At 39.1% G+C, this 20,579-nt stretch overlaps 1 protein-coding gene across 1 annotated transcript in view; it reads right to left on the reverse strand.

Moving 5' to 3' along the window:
- The window catches only part of HSPA4 (heat shock protein family A (Hsp70) member 4), a 53,753-nt gene that overhangs the window by 16,307 nt on the left and 16,867 nt on the right, over positions 1-20,579 (reverse strand). Inside the window, exons 5-9 of the mRNA XM_082725660.1 lie at positions 16,361-16,460; positions 15,127-15,260; positions 12,383-12,627; positions 2,347-2,423; positions 247-398 (exon numbers count right to left, since the gene is read on the reverse strand). Of these exons, the coding sequence (XP_082581786.1) occupies positions 247-398; positions 2,347-2,423; positions 12,383-12,627; positions 15,127-15,260; positions 16,361-16,460 (708 nt within the window). The remainder of the gene's footprint in view (positions 1-246; positions 399-2,346; positions 2,424-12,382; positions 12,628-15,126; positions 15,261-16,360; positions 16,461-20,579) is intronic.

The raw sequence follows: 20,579 nt of genomic DNA on the forward strand, positions 1-20,579 counted from the left end.
AAATACTAGTAATATTTCAGGCCTACCTATGTTTCTACTAAATTAATTCAGGTTACTACATGTTACAGAGTGCAATTCCATTTAACACCATCTTTGATATCCATTATAAAACTAAAATTTCAAAATCTTACACCCAGAGATCAGGCTAATAAGCTAACCTCAGATTACTAGCTGGATACAGAAAAAGCAATCCCATCTAGGCACAAGGACCTATAAATGGATGGCTCCCTATGAGAGAAAGCTCACCTGCAACGCACAGCCTCGAGTGACAGCTTCATCAGCATTTAGTGTCGTACTAAGTTCTTTACCAAAAAATTTGCTGATCTTCTCTTTTACTGCAGGAATTCGTGTCGCGCCACCAACTATCTCCACTGCATAAATATCTTCTTTCTTTAACTCTATTTTTAAATTATTAGAATTGACACTTAGATGAAAACAACTTTTAAATCAATATTTTACAACAAAATAAGAGCGCGATGTAACATCTTAACACAACAAAGTAACTTACAGATCTATAACAAAACCCAGCCATTCCTTCACCCCCTCATCACCACCATACACATACACACAGACATACAGACACACACAGTTGCAGCATCTGAAAATAGTTATGTTCTGATACACCAAGAAAGAGGGGCAGTGTGGCACAATACTAGAACTTCTCATGAACTCAAGAGGACAGAGGTATGAATACTAAATGCCCTACAGCACAGAGACCCCATAATCTCTGAAACAGTCCCATGCAAAAAATTGTTAAAACATCAATACTTAAGTTAGCCACAGGGAAAATAAGAGGGCCTTGAAATACTGAGTTACCTCTGACATGAAAAGGAAGGAAGGAAGGAAGGAAGGAAAGAAGAAAGGAAGGAAGAAAGAAAGGGAAAGAAAGAAAAATGTATTCAAAGCACACCTAGCCACATGAGCACTTCATCCAGAACACAGGCATAGTAGATTATTAACACAGGTACAGCCTCCACCTTAAAGAAGTAAAGGTGCACACCAAAGCTCTTCACTCACTCATAGAATATTCCCAACACCGCCTGATTTCCTGGTCTCATTTTATGTAACAAACAGTGACAATATGTTGAAGGGCTCTTTAAAGAAATGGGCTATCCCAGTATGGAAAAAAAAAAATGCCAGTTTAACATAATCACTCTGATTTAAGAACTGACCTTTGTCAAGATGACAGTACATGTCAACACTGATATACTTAGCAACCAACACAACAGTGGACTCCAAGTTAAAGTATGCTGAAGGTTTTAGGAAAATTAGTGACACATTACTAAATCAGATGTCTACTTTTAGCTAGAGATAAAATTAAAACATCCTTTTAAAATAGCTATGTGGTGACATCCTCTTGTGGCTGTATTTCTCAGTCAGCAAAATATTCAGAAAGAAAACCCTGTACAACTACCACAAGCAGCAATGCAAAAGACAATTTTTCCCACTATAAAATAAATGTGATGTTTATACCCATCTGAGTCTGAATTAGCTTTTTTTTTTTAATGGGTTAATTTTTTTTTTCTTTTTAAAGATTTTATTTATTTGGGACGCCTGGGTGGCTCAGTTGGTTGGACTGCCTTCCGCTCAGGTCATGATCCTGGAGTCCCGGGATCGAGTCCCGCATTGGGCTCCCAGCTCCACAGGGAGTCTGCTTCTCTCTCTGACCTTCTCGCTCATGCTCTCTTCACTATCTCTCAAATAAGTAAAATCTTTAAAAAAGGGGGGGGGGGCACCTGGGTGGCTCAGTGGGTTAAAGCCTCTGCCTTCGGCTCAGGTCATGATCCCAGGGTCCTGGGATCGAGCTCCGCATCAGGCTCTCTGCTCAGCAGGGAGCCTGCTTCCTCCTCTCTCTCTGCCTACCTGTGATCACTGTCTGTCAAATAAATAAATAAAATCTTTAAAAAATAATAATAAAATAAAAATTTAAAAAAAAAAAGAAGAATTTTATTTATTTATTTGACAGACAGAGATCACAAGTAGGCAGAGAGGCAGCGGTGGGGGGGCAGGCTCTCCACGGAGCAGAGAGCCGAATGTGGGGCTTGATCCCAGGACCCCGGGACCATGACCTGAGCCAAAGGCAGAGGCTTTAACCCACTAGCCACCCAGGCGCCCCTGAATTAGCTTTCTAGGGAAAACTATTCGATTTCCCAGGACACCATTATCAAAAGAGGTGGGGCGGGGGGGCGGTGATCCAGAGGAAAGATACACATAGAAGCTTAATACAGCAATGAAGTAAGTGATCTATATAATGACAATCTGTGTAACTTTAAAAAAAAAAAAAAAAAAGTAACATTTTCCAAAGAGCCATGATTATACAAACAATTGAGTCACAGTAATACTTACTGGCTTGTTCCAAAACACTACGAAGTGGTGGCTCCACTCTAGCTAAGAGATCATCGCACATCTCCAGAAATTTGCCCCTATGAAGAAAAGGGCAAGAGGTTTAAAATCACATTCCACTCTTATGTGGGAGAATAAATGGCTATAATCAAAAAGGCAGGTTTTAACAAGTATTGGCAAGAATGCAGAGAACATGAATCCCTCATACATTCCTGGTAAGAATATACAATGGTGTGGCCATTTTGGAAAAGAATTTGGCAGTTCTTCGAAATGTTAAACAATGTTACCATATGACGCAGCAATTTCATTCTAGGTATTTAACCAAAAGAAATGGAAACATATATCCACACAAAAACTTACACATAAGTGTTCTTCACACGGCAGCATTATTCACAACAGCCAAAAAAGTGGAAAAAGAACTAATTTCCATAAAGTAACATTCAGGAATAAAAAGGAATACAGTAAGAGGCTCATAGTTGTTAAAACATGGATAAAACTTCAAAAAATAATGGAAGGTGAAAGAAGCCAATCAAAAAAGAATACATATCGTATGACTCCATTTACGGGAAATGTTCAGAATAGGTAAATCCCCAGACAGAAAGTAGATTAATGGTTCCTAGGGCTGGAAGAACAGATGATGAAAGACGCTGGTGGGTACAATTTCTTTTTTTCCTTTTTTTTTTTTTTTAAAAACACTTTTTTTTTTTTTTAAAGATCAGTTTTAGGTTTACAGAGAAATAAACAGAAAGGACAGAGAATTCTCAAATACCATACCCTTCACTCGTCCTCTTGCCCCAGTTCCCCTACTAACATCTTACATGGCTGTGATCACATTTCTAACAAGTGATGAGCCAACACTAACACATGACAGTATTAAAAGTGGTCTATAGGTTTTGACACATGTATAGTTAAGTATCCAGCTTGATAGTATCACATGGAATAGTTTCACTGCCCTAAAATTCTGTGCTCCACCTATTTATCCCTCACTTTCCTGGAACCCCTGCAGATCACTGATGTTTCACAGCCTCCGTAGTTCTGCCTTTTCCAGAAGATCATATAGGTGAAATCAAATAGTATATAATCTTTTCAAACTGGCTTCTTCTGCTTCAATTAATTATGCACTTAGGGTTCCTCCAAGTCTTTTTATACCTCAATAATTCATTCAGGGTTTTTTAAGATGATGAAAATATTCTATAATTGGGTTTTGGGGATGGTTGCCCAATTTTGTGACTATATTAAAAACCACTGATCAGACACTTTAGAAGTGTGATTTTTAGGGGTCCCTGGGTGGCTCAGTGGGTTAAAGCCTCTGCCTTCGGCTCAGGTCATGATCCCAGGATCCTGGGATCGAGCCCCGCATCGGGCTCTCTGCTTGGCAGGGAGCCTGCTTCCCCCTTCCTCTCTCTGCCTGCCTCTCTGCCTACTTGTGATCTCTGTCAAATAAATAAATAAAATCTTTAAAAAAGAAGTGTGATTTTTATTAATTCTATCTCTGAGGTACAAAATAAATTTACACACATGAATGGCAAAAATTTCAGGCGCTTAGGTGGCTCAGTGGGTTAAGCCTCTGCCTTCCGCTCAGGTCATAATCATAGGGTCCTGGGATCCAGCCAGCATCAGGCTTTCTGCTCAGGAGGAAGCCTGCTTCCCGCCCTTCTCTGCCTCTCCGCCTATCTATGATCTCCGTCTGCCAAGTACGTAAATAAAATCTTTAAAAAAAAAAAAAAAGAATGGTAAAAATTTAAGACCACCTACAGCAATACTGGTGAAGATGTAAACAGCTAAAACTCTTACATGTTGATTAGAGTTTACAATGAGTTTTTTTCCTAATAACAAAAAAACTGGAAAAAGCAGGTGCCATCAAGAGGAGAAAACCAACCCTCAAGGCACACTAGTCAGCAATACACAAGAAGGAACAAATCATAGATAAAACTACTCAATGAATCTCAAATTTTATGCTGAGCAAACCAAGCCTTACACAAGACTACACACTGGATGTTTGCATTTCTAAGAAGTCCTCGAACAGGCAATTTTTATCTCCGACCCCTTAAAATGAAAAGTCCCCTTGGCAGCTGTCCCTGGAGATGAAGGCCTGGGGAAACATTTCTGGAGATGATGGACTGTCTCCTGAGAAGGGTACTGGTCCGTTGTCAAAACTCAGCAAAAGAGCATTTCAAACCTGAGTCTGACCTTATATAAAAATAAAACAAGAACTATGAAACAGTGAATTCTGATTAATATACATACTTTAGTACATGGGGAAACGTAAATAGATAGATATCTGCAATTTAGTTTGAGGTGCATCAAAAAGTAAAATTGGTGGATAGATAGAAGGATGGATAGATAGATAAATAGGTACAGTTAATATTTTAAGTAGAAGAACCAAAAAAGCAGGACAGGGATGTTCAGTATAAAAGTCTTTGTTTTGTTGCATGTTTAAAAATCTCCATCATAAAAAAATGCAAAGAATCCTGTAGAGAGGAGTCTTAACAGATGGCAACAGCAGTAGTAGAGCCTTTTTTTTTTAAATTTGTTTAGAAAACTAATTCCCACAACTATAAAATTCAACTATTTAAAATGTATAATTATATGACTTTTAGTATATTCAGATCTATGCAATCATCATCACAATTTCATAACACTTCTGTCACCATTAACCATTATTCCCCAGACCCCCTCACTTACCCCTCAGCCCTAGGCACCCACTCATGCTGGACAGTCCATGTAGCAGAATGATAAAAAATATAGTCCCTTCCAACTGGCTTCGTTCACCTGACATAAAGTTGTGAAGGCTCATCCATGTTATGGCATACATCTGTATCACATTTTTTAAATTGCCAAACAATATTCCATTGTACTGCTTCCATTTTCTGGCTATTAGGAGTAGTGCTGCTATGACCATTCATTCATGCATGAAATTTTTGTGTGCATGTGTTTTATTACTCTGAATGTATACCAAAGAATGGAACTGTAGAATTATATGGTAACTCTACCTCTAACCTATTTTAAGCAACTGCTAAACTGTTTTCAAAATGGCTGCACCATTTTGACCTCCACCAGCAGTGTTTAAGTACTTCTCCAGAGCCTCTTCAAGGCTTTTGATAACAGCAATCCTGGTGGGTGTGAACTGTTGTCCCACTATGGTTTTGATTTGCATTTCCCCAATGGGCTAATGATGTTCACCATCTTTCTCATACCCTTAACTGCCCATTTCTGTATGTACTTTGGAGAAATATTTATTCAGGTTCTTTGCCCATTTTTTAATTGGACTGTCATTTTATTATTCATTTGTAATCACCTCTGTGTATTCTGGATACAAACAGTACAGTTTTTAATCTCTTCATGTCCTGTCAAATAAATACACAGCAACTAGAATAGCAAAACCAAAACCCCATCAACACAACAAAAACAGGTTAACACAATACTCGCCACAAACCCCAAAATACAAATGGGTAAAGAAAAACCATCAATAATTATACAATTCCTTCAAAGTATCTGTATCTGTGGCAAAAGTAAGCAAGAGGAAAACAACAGGACATATAACGGACCTGAAAATATAATAGACCTGAAAAAATAAACCAAAAGTCAGAAGGCCAGTTTGAAAACAGCAGGTAAAGTCAAGGAGGGGTTGGCATACTCTAGAACAAGAGAGTAAGTGAATATAAAAAAGGTCCTCAATGTGGTACATTAAGAACCATGCCGGGGTGCCTGGGTGGCTCAGTGGGTTAAGCCACTGCTTCGGCTCAGGTCATGATCTCAGGGTCCTGGGATCGAGTCCCGCATCGGGCTCTCTGCTCAGCAGGGAGCCTGCTTCCCTCTCTCTCTCTCTCTGCCTGCCTCTCCGTCTGCTTGTGATTTCTGTCAAATAAATAAATAAATCTTTAAAAAAAAAAAAAAAAAAAAAAGAACCATGCAGAAAAGGAACCAGTAAATGCTCTACAGTAACCAAGTTAAATCCTTCAGGGGTACCTAGGTGGCTCAGTGGTTAAGCATTTGGCTTCAGCTCAGGTCACAATCCAGGGGCATCAGGCTCCCTGCTCAGCAGGAAGCCTGCTTCTCCCTCTCCCACTCCCCCTGCCTGTAATTCCCTCTCTCCCCATCTGTGTCAAATAAATAAAATCTTTAAAAAAAAAAAAAAAAAGTTTCTGGGACGCCTGGGTGGCTCAGTTGGTTAAGCAGCTGCCTTCAGCTCAGGTCATGATCCCAGCGTCCTGGGATGGAGTCCCACATCGGGCTCCTTGCTCAGCAGGGAGCCTGCTTCTCCCTCAGCCTCTGCCTGCCATTCTGTCTGTTGTGCTCACTCTCTCTCCATCTCTCTCTGATAAATAAATAAAATCTTAAAAAAAAAAAGTTTCTTTCAAGAAAAAAGGCCACAGTGAGGAAGAACTACTGATAAAATCTGAAACAAAGAGAATAGTGGAGACAAAAGAAGACAGAATAAAGAAAAACATAAGGTTAAGATGACATTTTAAAAACATTTCGTAAAAACAAAAGAGGGCACTATGGGGCAGTGAATTCGGAAAAACTCTTAAATCATACTTCCAGTCTAAAATTTCAGGAATAATAAAAAACATGAGGGAGGGAGGGCAGGCTGCGTAGGTGGCTCAGTCAGTTGACCTCAAACTCTTAGTTTTAGGGCGCCTGGGTGGCTCAGTGGTTTAAGCCGCTGCCTTCGGCTCAGGTCATGATCTCAGGGTCCTGGGATCGGGTCCCGCATCGGGCTCTCTGCTCGGCAGAGAGCCTGCTTCCCTCTCTCTCTCCTGCCTCTCCATCTACTTGTGATTTCTGTCAAATAAATAAATAAAATCTTTAAAAAAAAAAAAACTCTTAGTTTTAGTGCAGGTCATGATCACAGGGTCATGAGATTGAGATCCGCATTAGCTCCACTCTATAAGTAGTCTGCCTGAAGATTTTCTCTTCCTCCCTCTGCCTCTCTCCACAATGACACTCTCTCTGACACACTCCTCCCTCTCATAAGTAAAACTTTTTTTTTTTTAAAAGATTTTATTTATTTGACAGAGAGAGATCACAAGTAGGCAGAGAGGCAGGCAGAGAGAGAGAGAGGAGGAAACAGGCTCCCTGCTGAGCAGAGAGCCCGATGCGGGACTCGATCCCAGGACCCCGAGATCATGACCTGAGCCGAAGGCAGCGGCTTAACCCACTGAGCTACACAGGCGCCCCTAAGTAAAACTTTTTTTAAAAAAAGGTTCAGCAATATTATAGATTTTACATAAAAATGAGACTAGACAAGGAACTAGCTGACTCAAGTCAGTAGAGCATATTACTCTTGTTCTTGAGGTCATAAGGTTGAGCCCCACTTCGGGGGGGGGGGGGGTAGTTTACTTTAAAAAACCAAACCAGACAAAACCACCACGGGTGCCTGGGTGGCTCAGTTGGTTAAGCATCTGCCTAAGGACTCTAGTCATGACCGCTAGGGTCCTGGGATGGAGCCCCACATTGGGCTTCCGTCTCAACAGGGAATCTGCTTCTCCCTCCCCTAACCTGAGCTCTCTCTCTCTCTCAAAATAAAATCTTAAATAAATAAAATAAAATACAAAAAAAAAATGAGACTAACTATGCAAATCCACTGAGACAGGAAGATTAGGAATTGCTTATGGTTAGTGTGGGAGGAATAGAGATGACTGCTAAAGGGTATACAAGGTTTCTCTTTGGCCTGATGAAAACGTATCAAAATTAGATCATGGTCCTTGTTGTACAACCTTGTGAGTATACTGAAAGCACTGAATTCTTGAAGTTTTACATGTTTTATGGTATATGAATTACATCTCAACAAAAAAATGATAAAGAAATTGAAAGAGCTGGGGCGCCTGGGTGGCTCAGCCAGTTAAGTGTCTGCCTTCAGCTTAGGTCATGATACCAGGGTCCTGGGATCGAGCCCCGCATCAGGCTCTCTGCTCGGCAGGGACCCTGCTTCCTCCTCTCTCTCTCTCTCTCTGCCTGCCTCTGTGCCTACTTGTGATCTCTGTCTGTCAAATAAATAAATAAAATCTTAAAAAAAAAAAAAAGATAAAAAAAAAAAAAGAAAATGAAAGAGCTAAAAGAATTAGAAAAACTAAGAATTAGAAATAAAAGAACAAATGTCAGACATGAAAAATAACCTAGAAATAACACAAGGACATATTGCCCAAATAGTGGCATAAAGGGATGAATGGAAAGAGAATGGCAAATACAGACCACAAGCAAAAGAGATCCAACATACTTACATAAGAGCGTTAAAAGAATAAAATCAAAGTACAAGAACAGAACAAATACTGAACAATGTAATTCAAGAAAACTTCCTTGGTTTTTAAACAGCTGTGAAACTACATACTGAAAACACACACTGCATTCCTGGGGGAAAAAGATCAATAACAACCAGCAACAAAACCCAATTTATCCTGGTAAATTAGACTTTCCAGAGAAGAAAAAAGAGAAAAAATGGGGGCAGCTAGCAAAAAGAACAAATACCAAATAACTGAAAAGTACACTGTCACAATTAAACAGGAATGCTATATGCCAAAAGAATATTATTATTCCATTTAAGATAATCTGGCTGGCTCAGTCATGAAAGCATGTGACTCTTGATCTCAGGGTTTTAAGTTTGAGCATCACAGTGGGTACAGAGTTTACTTTAAAAAAAACTTTAGCGGGGTGCCTGGGTGGCTCAGTGGGCTAAGCCTCTGCCTTCGGCTTGGGTCATGATCTCAGGGTCCTGGGACTGAGCCCCCCATCAGGCTCTCTGCTCGGCAGGGAGTCTGCTTCCCCTTCTCTCTCTGCCTGCCTCTCTGCCTACTTATGATCTCTCTGTGTGTCTGTCAAATAAATAAATATTTAAAAAAAAAAAAAAAACACTTTAGGGACTCCTGGGTGGCTTAGTCAGTTAAGCTGCTGCCTTTGGCTCGGGCATAGTCCCAGGGTCCTAGGATCGAGTCCCACATCAGGCTCCTTGCTCAGCAGGGAGCCTGCTTCTCTCTCTGCCGCTGTCTGCCACTCTGCCTGCTTGTGCTCTCTCTCTGACAAATAAATAAAATCTTAAAAAAAAAAAAAAAAAAAAAACCTTCAAAGAAATAAACAAGATAATCAAGGGATAAATACAAGCTAAGGTCATTTCTATCCAACCAGGTATTTATGTGGAAATGGTCATCAACATGTGAGAACTTTACACGGTTAACATGTTCCATTTTTTTTTTTAATCTATTGCTCATTCCAACAATCAAAATGATGAAAATACATTAATATAGAGCAGTAGTAAATAACAAGCCTCAGGAAAGATGTGCTGAGACTGAAAGCCTTATACACTGTTGATCAGAATGTAAAATGGTCCAAATGCTGAGGAAAATAAATTGGCAATTCCTTAAAAAACTAAACACAGAATTAGTGTTATGACTAAGCAATTCCACTCCTACATTTATTCCAAAGAGAACTGAAAACAAAAGAGTCAAACAAATACTTATTCATGACTAGTCACAGAAGCAATACTCAAGGCCAAAAGGTAGAAAACAACCCAAAGGTCCATCAGTTGATGCAAGAAATTTAAAAAAAAAAAGTGAGTTTTCCATACAGATTATTTTTTGTCATAAAAAGCAAAAAAGTACCAACACATGCTACAATGTGAATGAAGCTAGGAAACATAATGTTTAAGTGAAAGAGGTCAGAAACAAACAAAGCAGAACAGTTATAATACCATTTATATGAAATATCTGGAATAGGTAAATCCATAGAGATTAAGAAAAAAATAGTGGTTGCCCAGTACAAGAGGCAAGGGAACTGCTTCATGGTTATGAGGTTTTACTTTGGAGTGATGAAAACGTTTTGTCACTAGATAGAGGTGGTCGGTCACTGCACAACAACATAAATGTATTAAAAATGCCAATTTGGGGTTTGTTTTTATTTAATGCCAGACTTTTTCATGTTTTTTTTTTAAAGAATTTATTTATTTGTCAGAGACAGAGCGAGAGAAAGGGCACACAAGCAGGGGGAGCAGTAGGCAGAGGGAGAAGTAGGTCCCCGCTGAGCAGGGAGCCCAATGCAGGATGATGCAGGACTAGATCCAAGGACCCTGGGATCACAACCTGAGCTGAAGACAGACACTTAACCAACTCAGCCACCCAGGCGTCCCAGTTTTTCACTTTAAAATGGTATGTGGAGGCTCAGGTCTCTGCTTCTCCCTCTCCCTTGTTCATGCTCTTAGTAAAAACAAAACATCCTCAAAAATAACAATCATAAAAATAAAAAATGTAAATTTTGCCTCAAAAAATTAATTAGAAAAAAAGGCTACAATGTCAGAAATAATCCGGTTTCATTAGTAAAAAAAAAGAAAAGACTGCTGGTAAGCATTACAGACTGTATGAAGACTATAAACTAGAGCACAAGATATGACAGTTTTACACTCAATGTACACAAAGTACAACCGGTAAAAAGATAACAGCATAGAGGTTATTTCAAGTTTTTAAAAAGTATAAACTACTTAGGGACGCCTGGGTGGCTCAGCTGGTTAAGCAGCTGCCTTCGGCTCGGGTCATGATCCCGGTGTCCTGGGATCGAGTCCCACATCGGGCTCCTTGCTCGGCAGGGAGCCTGCTTCTCCCTCTACCTCTGCCTGCCAATCTGTCTGCCTGTGCTCGCTCTCTCCCCTTCTCTCTCTGATAAATAAATAAAATCTTTAAAAAAAAAAAAGTATAAACTACTTAGAAATGCCTACTTGGCTCTGATTATCACAAAACATTCCACCGACAATTTCTGAGAAATACGATGGTACTCTCCTAACCCCCAGTCTCCCTAACACATATACACACAACTGTTGTTTAATAAAAATGAAAACCCTCACTTTCAAGTACAGAGGAAAGGGGACTACAAATGTGGTTACTAGGCACATTAATATAATTCCAATTTCAGGGGCGCCTGGGTGGCTCAGTGAGTTAAGCCTCTGCCTTCGGCTCAGGTCATGGTCTCAGGGTCCTGGGATCGAGCCCTGAGTCCGGCTCTCTGCTCAGCAGGGAGCCTGCTTCCCTTCCTCTCTCTCTCTGCCTGCCTCTCTGCCTACTAGTGATCTCTGTCAATAAATAAATAAAATCTTTTAAAAAAAAATTCCAATTTCATCTCAATTTTTTGAGGGTAATTGAGGCCCATACTCCCAAGCAAGCCATCAATTGTGCCTAAATTTCTACCAGTAGAGTTCACATCCTAAAGAACTTACCACTCTCATCATGCAAACAACCCAAGAGTCCAGAGTAACATTCTGGGTGTTTGAGGACAGGATAGGATAAAATGTCAATTACCCAGAATTCTTGCAGCACTGTACAAAAAGAGCTATTGCCCACAAGTGACCCTGAACTACCCAAAAACACCAATTTCTGAACCAGAACTGAATCAAATCCAATACTATTCAGCATTAAAGTACCTCGCCTTGATTTTTTTAAAACCACTAACTCACACATAATCCATGTACCTGTCAACTTACTGGAATAATCAGAAAAGATTAGTCCATATTATTAGAATAATCAAACCCAACTTTACGTAAAAAGCAGGATCCTGAATACCCAACTTTTGTATCAACATGGATGGGACTGGAAGAGATTATGCTAAGTGAAATAAGTCAAGCAGGGAGAGTCAATTATCATACAGTTTCGCTTATTTGTGAAACTTAAGGAGTAACACAGAGGACATGGCGGGGGTAGAGAGGAGAAGTGAGTTGGAGGAAATCAGAGGGGGAGACAAACCATGAGAGACTGTGGACTCTGAGAAACAAACTGAGGGTTTTGGAGGGAAGGGGGATGGGGGTAAGCCTGGTGGTGGGTAATAAGGAGGGCACATATTGTATGGAGCGCTGGGTGTGGTGCATAAACCATGAATTCTGGAACACTGAAAAGAAATAAAAATAAATTTTAAAAAAAAGCAGGATCCTGAATGGTCTCTAATTTTTACCTACAGAAGTTACCTTATAGCAACCATTATCATTTCAATGTTTAACTAAATAAAAGCTGATAGAAGTGCAGAAAAATCACAGTTCAGTTTAACACCAAAATACTGGTCTAGTTACCTATTCATAGTCCCAGATACATCAACATCATTCATAAAACATTCGATGCTTAAAGGGAGGTCTGAAGCATTTGCACTCATCAATTTCTTGAGTTTCTCACACTCTTGAGACAGTCGTAATAATGCACGAATTTTGGACTTTATGTCCAGCTTGTATTTCTTCCCAAATTCTTCACAGAAGTGATTTACTAACACCTCATCAAATTTTCTGCCTCCCAGTGTTGTGTCAAATGCAGTGGCCAGAACCTTAGGGAAACAGATGATTATTAATTCAAAAATAAACCAATTTAAAATTTTATCATAACATAAATTTAACTAATAAATTATGAGTGGACACGTTCAAGCTGAAACAAGGAAATGTTCCACCTGTCATTTTAACACTTTGAAAAGAGACACCATAATCCCCAATTTACAGATGATGCTACAGGCCCAAATACATCAGATAATCTGCAGGTCACAAAACTAGTAAGTGGCAGAAGTACAATTCAAAACTTAATCCCCTCAATTCCAAAATCCAAGCCCTTACTACTACACCTATCTGACTAGAAGCTAAAATTAAATACCCAAGGCAAATGCACTAACATATCATTACACAGCTCTGGTCTTATTGCTGTCACAAACCTATGAATAATACCAAAGCCCTACCTCGATGCAGTTTACTACCAGGAAACATGCTAGAAGCTTAATTCACAGCAACCTGTAAAAGTCTCATTAGCTCTGATTAACCATTACCCAAAAATCCTGAGATCAGACACAAACTAGATCTAATCCAATTCAATAGAAGGTAGGCTAAATAAAATGATTACATTCTTATGAAAAAATTAAATAAAAAATCTCTTCAAAGATGTTAAATATCATGGGGAAATTTTAATATACTAAGTGAAGAAAAAACCAGGACACAGAACTGATTACAGCCTAATTTGTTTCAAAAAACTAAAATGAAATACAGCATCCTCTTCATAGTACTAATATTGTGAATGCTTTACCACAAAAATGTCCTTCAAGTTTGGGGTGTTTTCATAATGAGTATTTTTATAATTAAATTTTAATTATAATTGCAAAACTGACAAATGACAGGAGATAATTAAGGACAATTTTGTTGGGGGTGGGGGAAGGCAAATAATCACAAATACACATCATTCTGACCCAAAGCCAAAGCTAATTATGACCAGTAGCTTCTGTTTAAAAAGGTGAGGGATACTGGATAGCTCAGTTAAGTGCCTGCCCTTGGCTCCAGTTGCGATCCCAGGATTCTGGGATCGAGCTCCACATGAGGCTCCCTGTTGAGCTTCTCCCTCTCTGGCTCTGGTTCCCCCTGCTTGTGCATGATCTCCACCCACCCCCAAAAAATAAAGTGAAAGCATACAATGGACTTTAGAAATAAAGTGATTAGTGATAAATGTTTAAGTATTTACACCTGTAAAAATCATGAACCTGTTAGTTCCAACCATCTCAAAGATTCTCTTTCTTTTTATTGAAAAAAGAAGAAAAAAAATCCTAGAAACAAAATAAATCAGATATAAAGTGAAACCAAGTCTAGTTTTCAAAATAAAAGGACTGTAATAAATAGGGTCTCAAAATGGCCTCCAAACCTAACGAATACTTATTGTGAGACAGACAGACCCTCCTTACCAATTCCCCAAATTTGAGGGAGAGACAACTGAGGCCTTTGCACAAAGAAACCTGGATCCCCACCCCTAGTAACTGAAGCAAACACTCAAAAACTCACTGGTTCTTAAGCAAATTCTAGATAAAATCAGCAAAAGAACTAATTTTATATCCAATTATGGAGTTGGCATATACCAGCAAATTCAAATGTGACCATGTTAACTCTTCAGCCCTCCTTGCCTTAAACACTGCTAGACTTCTCTGTGTCAAAGTGTTTTCTCCAGAGCTCTAAGATTTCCAAAATCAGCAAAAGAACTGATTTTATATCCGATTATGGAGTTGGCATATACCAGCAAATTCAAATGTGACCATGTTAACTCTTCAGCCCTCCTTGCCTTAAACACTGCTAGACTTCTCTGTGTCAAAGTGTTTTCTCTAGAGCTCTAAGATTTCCAAAAATCTAGAATGTCACTCTCAGATGGTTTCTTTTTGGGCATTCAAGTTGTAGTCCCCACACTCTTTTCCCAGAACACTCAAAACCTTAAGATCAAGAAAACAATACTTTTGTCTTTAATACTCAGTATTTAAAAAATACACAAAGGGACTACCTATTAAAGAATCCTAATAAGCCTGTAGGGTAAACATTATTTTCTAAAAATCATAGATTAGAAAAATAAGAATCAGAAATCTCAAGATTTTTTCAAGGTCTATGTTCTTTGCTTTACACCATGCCAACTCTTGAAAATTACAGCTTCTAGCCTACTTCTACATACCTGGTTCTAGTTTAGATGGCTCATGCCTAATTTCCATTAATGAAACATAATTTTTTAAGTTATTTTTTCAACTATCTCCCATAAATTCCTCATTACCATACACTTGTAATAAAGTTTCCAGAGGGGCGCCTGGGTGGCTCAGTGGGTTAAAGCCTCTGCCTTCGGCTCAGGTCATGATCCCAGGGTCCTGGGATCGAGCCTCATATCAGGCTCTCTGCTTGGCAGGGAGCCTGCCTCCTCCCCCCTCTCTCTCTGCCTGCCTCTCTGCCTACTTGTGATCTCTGTCTGTCAAATAAATAAATAAAATCTTTTTAAAAATAAATAAATAAATAAATAAATAATAAAGTTTTCCAGAAATACTTACTTTAAGTTTTCCTTTATTAAACGCACATACAGAAACTTGGTAAGAAGAATGCCCCATGTCTACAAAAACTACATTTCTTGGTTTCTCTTCTAGGGCAGGAAGATCTTGCTTATAGATTCCATAGGCAAGAGCAACTACGGAAGAAACAAATTAAATTCAATGTAACACTATCATTTAAATAGTACATTAAAAATTCACTTTAAGTTAAAAAAAAAAACTTACACAATGAATAGGACTGCATCACTGTGCTGTTTTACAAAGAATCAAATTCTTCATATGCTTTGTATATGTATTCATGAGGAGCAGTTACTTCAAAGAATTAAATGTTGACATTCACTGAGACCTCCTTAACCTTTCCAATTTCTCATTCCAGTTTCTAATTTCTCATTCCAAAGACTTTGGCAATTTTTCCCAACTACTTCCCCTACTTTTCCAAACATACTTGCCAGGATTTATTTCTTTCTTGCACCATCTCAACATTCCCATGTATCTCTCCCTGAGATGTTGCTTTACAAGTTACAGTCCATTAAAGGGCTGGAGGGTGCCTGGGTGGCTCAGTGGGTTAAGCCGCTGCCTTCGGCTCGGGTCATGATCTCAGGGTCCTGGGATGAGTTCCGCATCAGACTCTGTTCAGCAGGGTGCCTGCTTCCTCCCCTCTCTCTCTCTGCCTGAGTCTCTGCCTACTTATAATCTCTCTGTGTCAAATAAATAAATAAAATCTTAAAAAAATAAAAAATAAAGGGCTAGAGAGAACCGCCTGGGTGGCTCCTTTGGTTAAGTGACTGCTTTTGGCTCAGGTCATAATCCTGGAGTCCCGGGATCGAGTCCCATATGAGGCTCCCGGAGTCTGCTTCTCCTTCTGACCCTCCCACTTCTCATGCTCATTCTCTCTCACACATAAATAAATAAAATCTTTTAAAAATTTTTCAAATGTTTATACAGGGCTAGAGAAAAGGCCGATCTATAAACTGACACACTCTTAACACACTGTGAACACACAGTAACTGTGTTACTTTCCAAAGGAGGATGTGATTAAGTACTAAAGTAAGTGCTATGTCGATTAAAAAAAAAAGCACTGGTCAGATAAATTCTTTATGTGTGACACAGTATCCAAAAATACTATGGCACATAAGTGTATGTGCTGCAAACAAAAAAGAAAACAAGAAACCCCAGGGTTTTTAAGATGGCAGAAACTTCAACATTCACCAAGTCACAGATGCTAACAGTCCATTACCTGCAGTTGTTTCATTCATTAATCGCAGGCAATTAAGGCCAGCAATTTGTGTTGCATCCATCACTGATCGTCTTTCTGCATCAGTATAGAAACAAGGAACCTACAAAAAGATTTCAAAGTTTCTTTTATTAGGGAGTCTTCATTTAAAATACACTTGCCAAAACAGTAAAATCTAGAAACGCCCTCAAATATCTAGAGCAATTTATTCCCTATGTGATCAAGGAAGTATTTCAAACCAGTAGGGAAAAGTCAGAATATCCAATATGTAGTGTTGGAACAAATGGATAACCACATAGAGAAAAAATTAGGTACCATCCCTACTGCATACCTCATACCAAAATACATTTCAAATCAAAGACATAACAGTTTTAAAAAAGATGAGTACCAGAAGGAAAAGAAGTCTTTACCATCAGTATAGGAAGAAATTCTGTAAACGTAACACAAAATACAGAAGAAAAAGAGGAGGAGAAAAGATTAGTATATTTGAACAGCAATGTAACAAGACAGATGGTAACTACACTGCGGTGAACACAGTATAATGTATAAACTTGTCAAATCACTAGGATGTACCCTGAAACTAATGTTATACTGTATGTCAAATATAAACAGTTTTTCATAAAGATTAATATATTTGACTCATAAAAATTTAAAAAAAAAAAACAAATGGGATAAATACTTGGAACTCGTAACATAAAATGATAGAGCTAATCTCTCTAATATATATGAAGAACCACCAATCAAAAGGTAGACCCATAAACTCAAAATGAGCAAACAGGAATGTTTTACAGGAAAGAAATGCAGAAGGGCTCTTAAATTTTAAAATGTTTTCAACTTCACCTAAAGAATGAAACATTAAAATGACATACACTTTCATAGCATTCATTATTCACCTATTAGAGAATTAGCTAACACCCCAATAAGCTGTGCTGGTGATGGTGAGGCTGTTATCCAACAAGTCCTCTTATACACTGCAGGAAGAAGCATGAGTACAAATTCTTTAAAGGGCAATTAAACAACTGTGGTTAAAATTACAAATACATTAGACGCCTGGGCAGCTCAGTTGGTAAAGCCTCTGCTTTCAGCTAAGGTCAGGTTATGATCCCAGGTTTCTGGGACTCAGTCCCGCACTGGGCTCCTTGGTCAATGGGGAGCTTGCTTCTCCCTCTGCCTGCCACTCCCTCTGCCTGCCACTCCCCCTGCCTGTACTCCAGTGCTCTCTCTTTGACAAATAAACAAACAAAATCTTGTAACAAGAATCACAAATACACATACCCTTTGTCCTAGCATTGTACTACTAGGAATTTAACCACTAAGTCCTATAAACTATCACATAAAAAAGCAAAATCTTACCTGTTAAAGTTTATTCAAAGCAACAGCAATTTTTTTTTTTTTAATTCTTTACAATTTAAAAAAAAAAAAGGAGCAGCGCAGTTTGGTGGCTCAGTCAGTTTACCTTACAACTCTTTATTTCAGCTCAGGACATGAACTCATGTTTGTGTGCTCAAGCCCCATGCTGGGCTCTGTACTCAGGGAGTCTGCCCCCCCACCACGGGATTCTCTCCCCTCTGCTCCTCCTCCCACTCACATCACACGCTCTCAAATAAATCTTTAAAAAAATAAAATAAAATATGTAAATTAAAAAAAAAAGAAGCAGCAGCAGCAACCGCAGGTCCAACAAAAATAGGCTAAAGAGGGGCGCCTGGGTGGCTCAGTCATAAGCATCTGCCTTCGGCTCAGGTCATGATCCCAGGGTTCTGGGATTGAACCCTGCCATCAGGCTCCCTGCTCGGCGGGAAGCCTGCTTCTCCCTCTCCCTCTGCTTGTGCTCCCTCTCTCGCTGTGTCTCTGACAAATAAATAAATAATCTTTAAAAAAAAAAAAGACTAAAGAGATTTCAGTACATGCATCAACTGGAATACTCTGCAGCCACTGGAAAGAACAAAGCCCTTCTTTACCACTAAGATATAAAAGATAAAGTGTCTAAAACTGATCAAAAGAGAAATGAAACTAAAAAAGTATATATATCATATTTACTTGGATACACAAAAATGTCTAGAAAGATGTGTAACCAAGTAATAAAATTAGTAACATCTGGGAAGAAAAAACTTCCTTCTAGGTAAGCAGAGGGTGCTGAAGCTTCCCATGCATGCGTTTTATTTGTGAACACTGGGGCTACTATTACCTTTGCAAAAAATGAAATTTATGTTTTAACAATGATCAATTCATAAATAAAGCAAAATACCCCCAAGCTCTATTTGTATAGCAATGAGACATACCATAACAGCCAAGAGCTAGGGTAGTCAATGTGTAGCAGAGTTTACATAGAGGCCAGAGGCAGCTATCCTTAGGGAGGCCTGATGAAAAGGTTAGCTCTTTTCCAGCACTGAGGAACTTAAATGATAAACAGGTCACTAAACAGAAAGAAAATTTTCCCCTAAAAGACAAGAGAGGCTTACTACACTTAAACTTTTGTACAACATAATTTGTGCTACATAGCTACTTTCCTTCTGGAAGTCTAGAATTTTGGTTTGGGTTAGGCACAAGGTACCTAAATGACTGACCTCCAGTTAGAAACCCTGGACTCCTAGGCTCAGGCAGAACTTGTCAGGTATTACTAGAAGAATTAAGTGCATCCAGTACGACTCTCCTGGAAGGGGATTTTTAGAAGTTTGTGCCTGGTTTCCTCCAGAAACTGCCCCTGTACCTTTCCCTTTGTTGATTCTGCTTTGTATCTTCTCACCGTAATAAATCTTAGCCATAGGTATAGCAATATGTTGAGTTCTACAAATTCTCCCCAAAAAGTCACTGAAATTCAGTATAGTCATGAGGACCCCTAACACATGACTTAATACATCACCTTTTGACTTGATCTCAAATGCTGGAAAACCCACTTGGGCATTCTGCCATTGTACATGAGTTTCACTTCTATACTGAGCATAACTGAGAATCAAAGTTAGGGCACTAGGTTAAAAATATAATAGTTAGGGAAAGAAAGAAGTGCATCTAAGAAACACAAAGCCTGCATTAAATATGAGCTCTTACGAAAAGTAGCACCTTTTTATTCTTTGCATCCCCAGAATATAGCACACAACCATAATCCAAATTCTTCCTAACAAATGTCAGTTCTACTTTACTAGATAACCAAGAACAAAGGAAATCTACCTGACAACAGACTGCAGGGTAAAAAAGTCACCTAACAGCCCTTGCTTTGCCAATGAATACACCAATACAAAGACAAAAAAAGACCAAGGAACTAAGATATTAATATTAACAACTGCAGAACAGGAGATTCCACTGCAAAGCTAATAAATCCACCCAAATTTCAACAGTTCCTAAAGATGCCATTGTCCTACCAGCATAAAACCATAAAGTCAGGCTTTCATCTTAAAAGGGATATGGAATGGGATACCTGGGTGACTCAGTTGGTTAAGCGGCTGCCTTTGGCTCAGGTCATGATCCCAGCATCCTGGGATCAAGTCCCACATCAGGCTCCTTGCTCAGCGGGGAGCCTGCTTCTCCCTCTGCCTCTGCCTACCACTTTGTCTGCCTGTGCTCGTGCTCGCTCGCGTGCTCTCTCTCCCCCTAACAAATAAATAAATAAAATCTTTTTTAAAAAAAAAGGGGGGAGGAATATGGAAAAGACAAGATTTGTCTACTGCTGCCCTGCCTTTAGTTCTAAACACAGGACAAGCAAAAATACAGACAATGAAATGAAGAAAACGTTTCTAATTGTGGATATCCAACTAATTCAACAAACAAGTGGCTATCACATGCCAGGCACTAGGCAAGGTATTAAAAGGAATCCAGGGGCAGTGGGTTTTGAGGTAAGCCTTCAAAACAGGGAAAAAAACACAGAAGAGCTGAGTAAAAACTAGGGGGCAGAAAAGAATACTCAAAAAAATGGAAGACTAGTTTGATGAATTATTAAAATAATCTCTATAATCGAAGGCAAAAAGCAATTTTATTTGCAACTGACAACATTCTTGTCTCTACTTTTTTTTTTTTTTTAAAGATTTTATTTATTTATTTGACAGAGAGAGATCACAAGTAGGCAGAGAGGCAGGCAGAGAGAGAGAGGAGGAAGCAGGTTCCCTGCTGAGCAGAGAGCCCGATGAGGGACTCGATCCCAGGACCCTGAGACCATGACCTGAGCCGAAGGCAGTGGCTTAACCCACTGAGCCACCCAGGCGCCCTTGTCTCTACTTCTTAAGTCCCCAGT

Source organism: Mustela nivalis (genome assembly GCF_964662115.1).
Source record: "Mustela nivalis genome assembly, chromosome: 3".
Classification (NCBI taxonomy): domain Eukaryota; kingdom Metazoa; phylum Chordata; class Mammalia; order Carnivora; family Mustelidae; genus Mustela; species Mustela nivalis.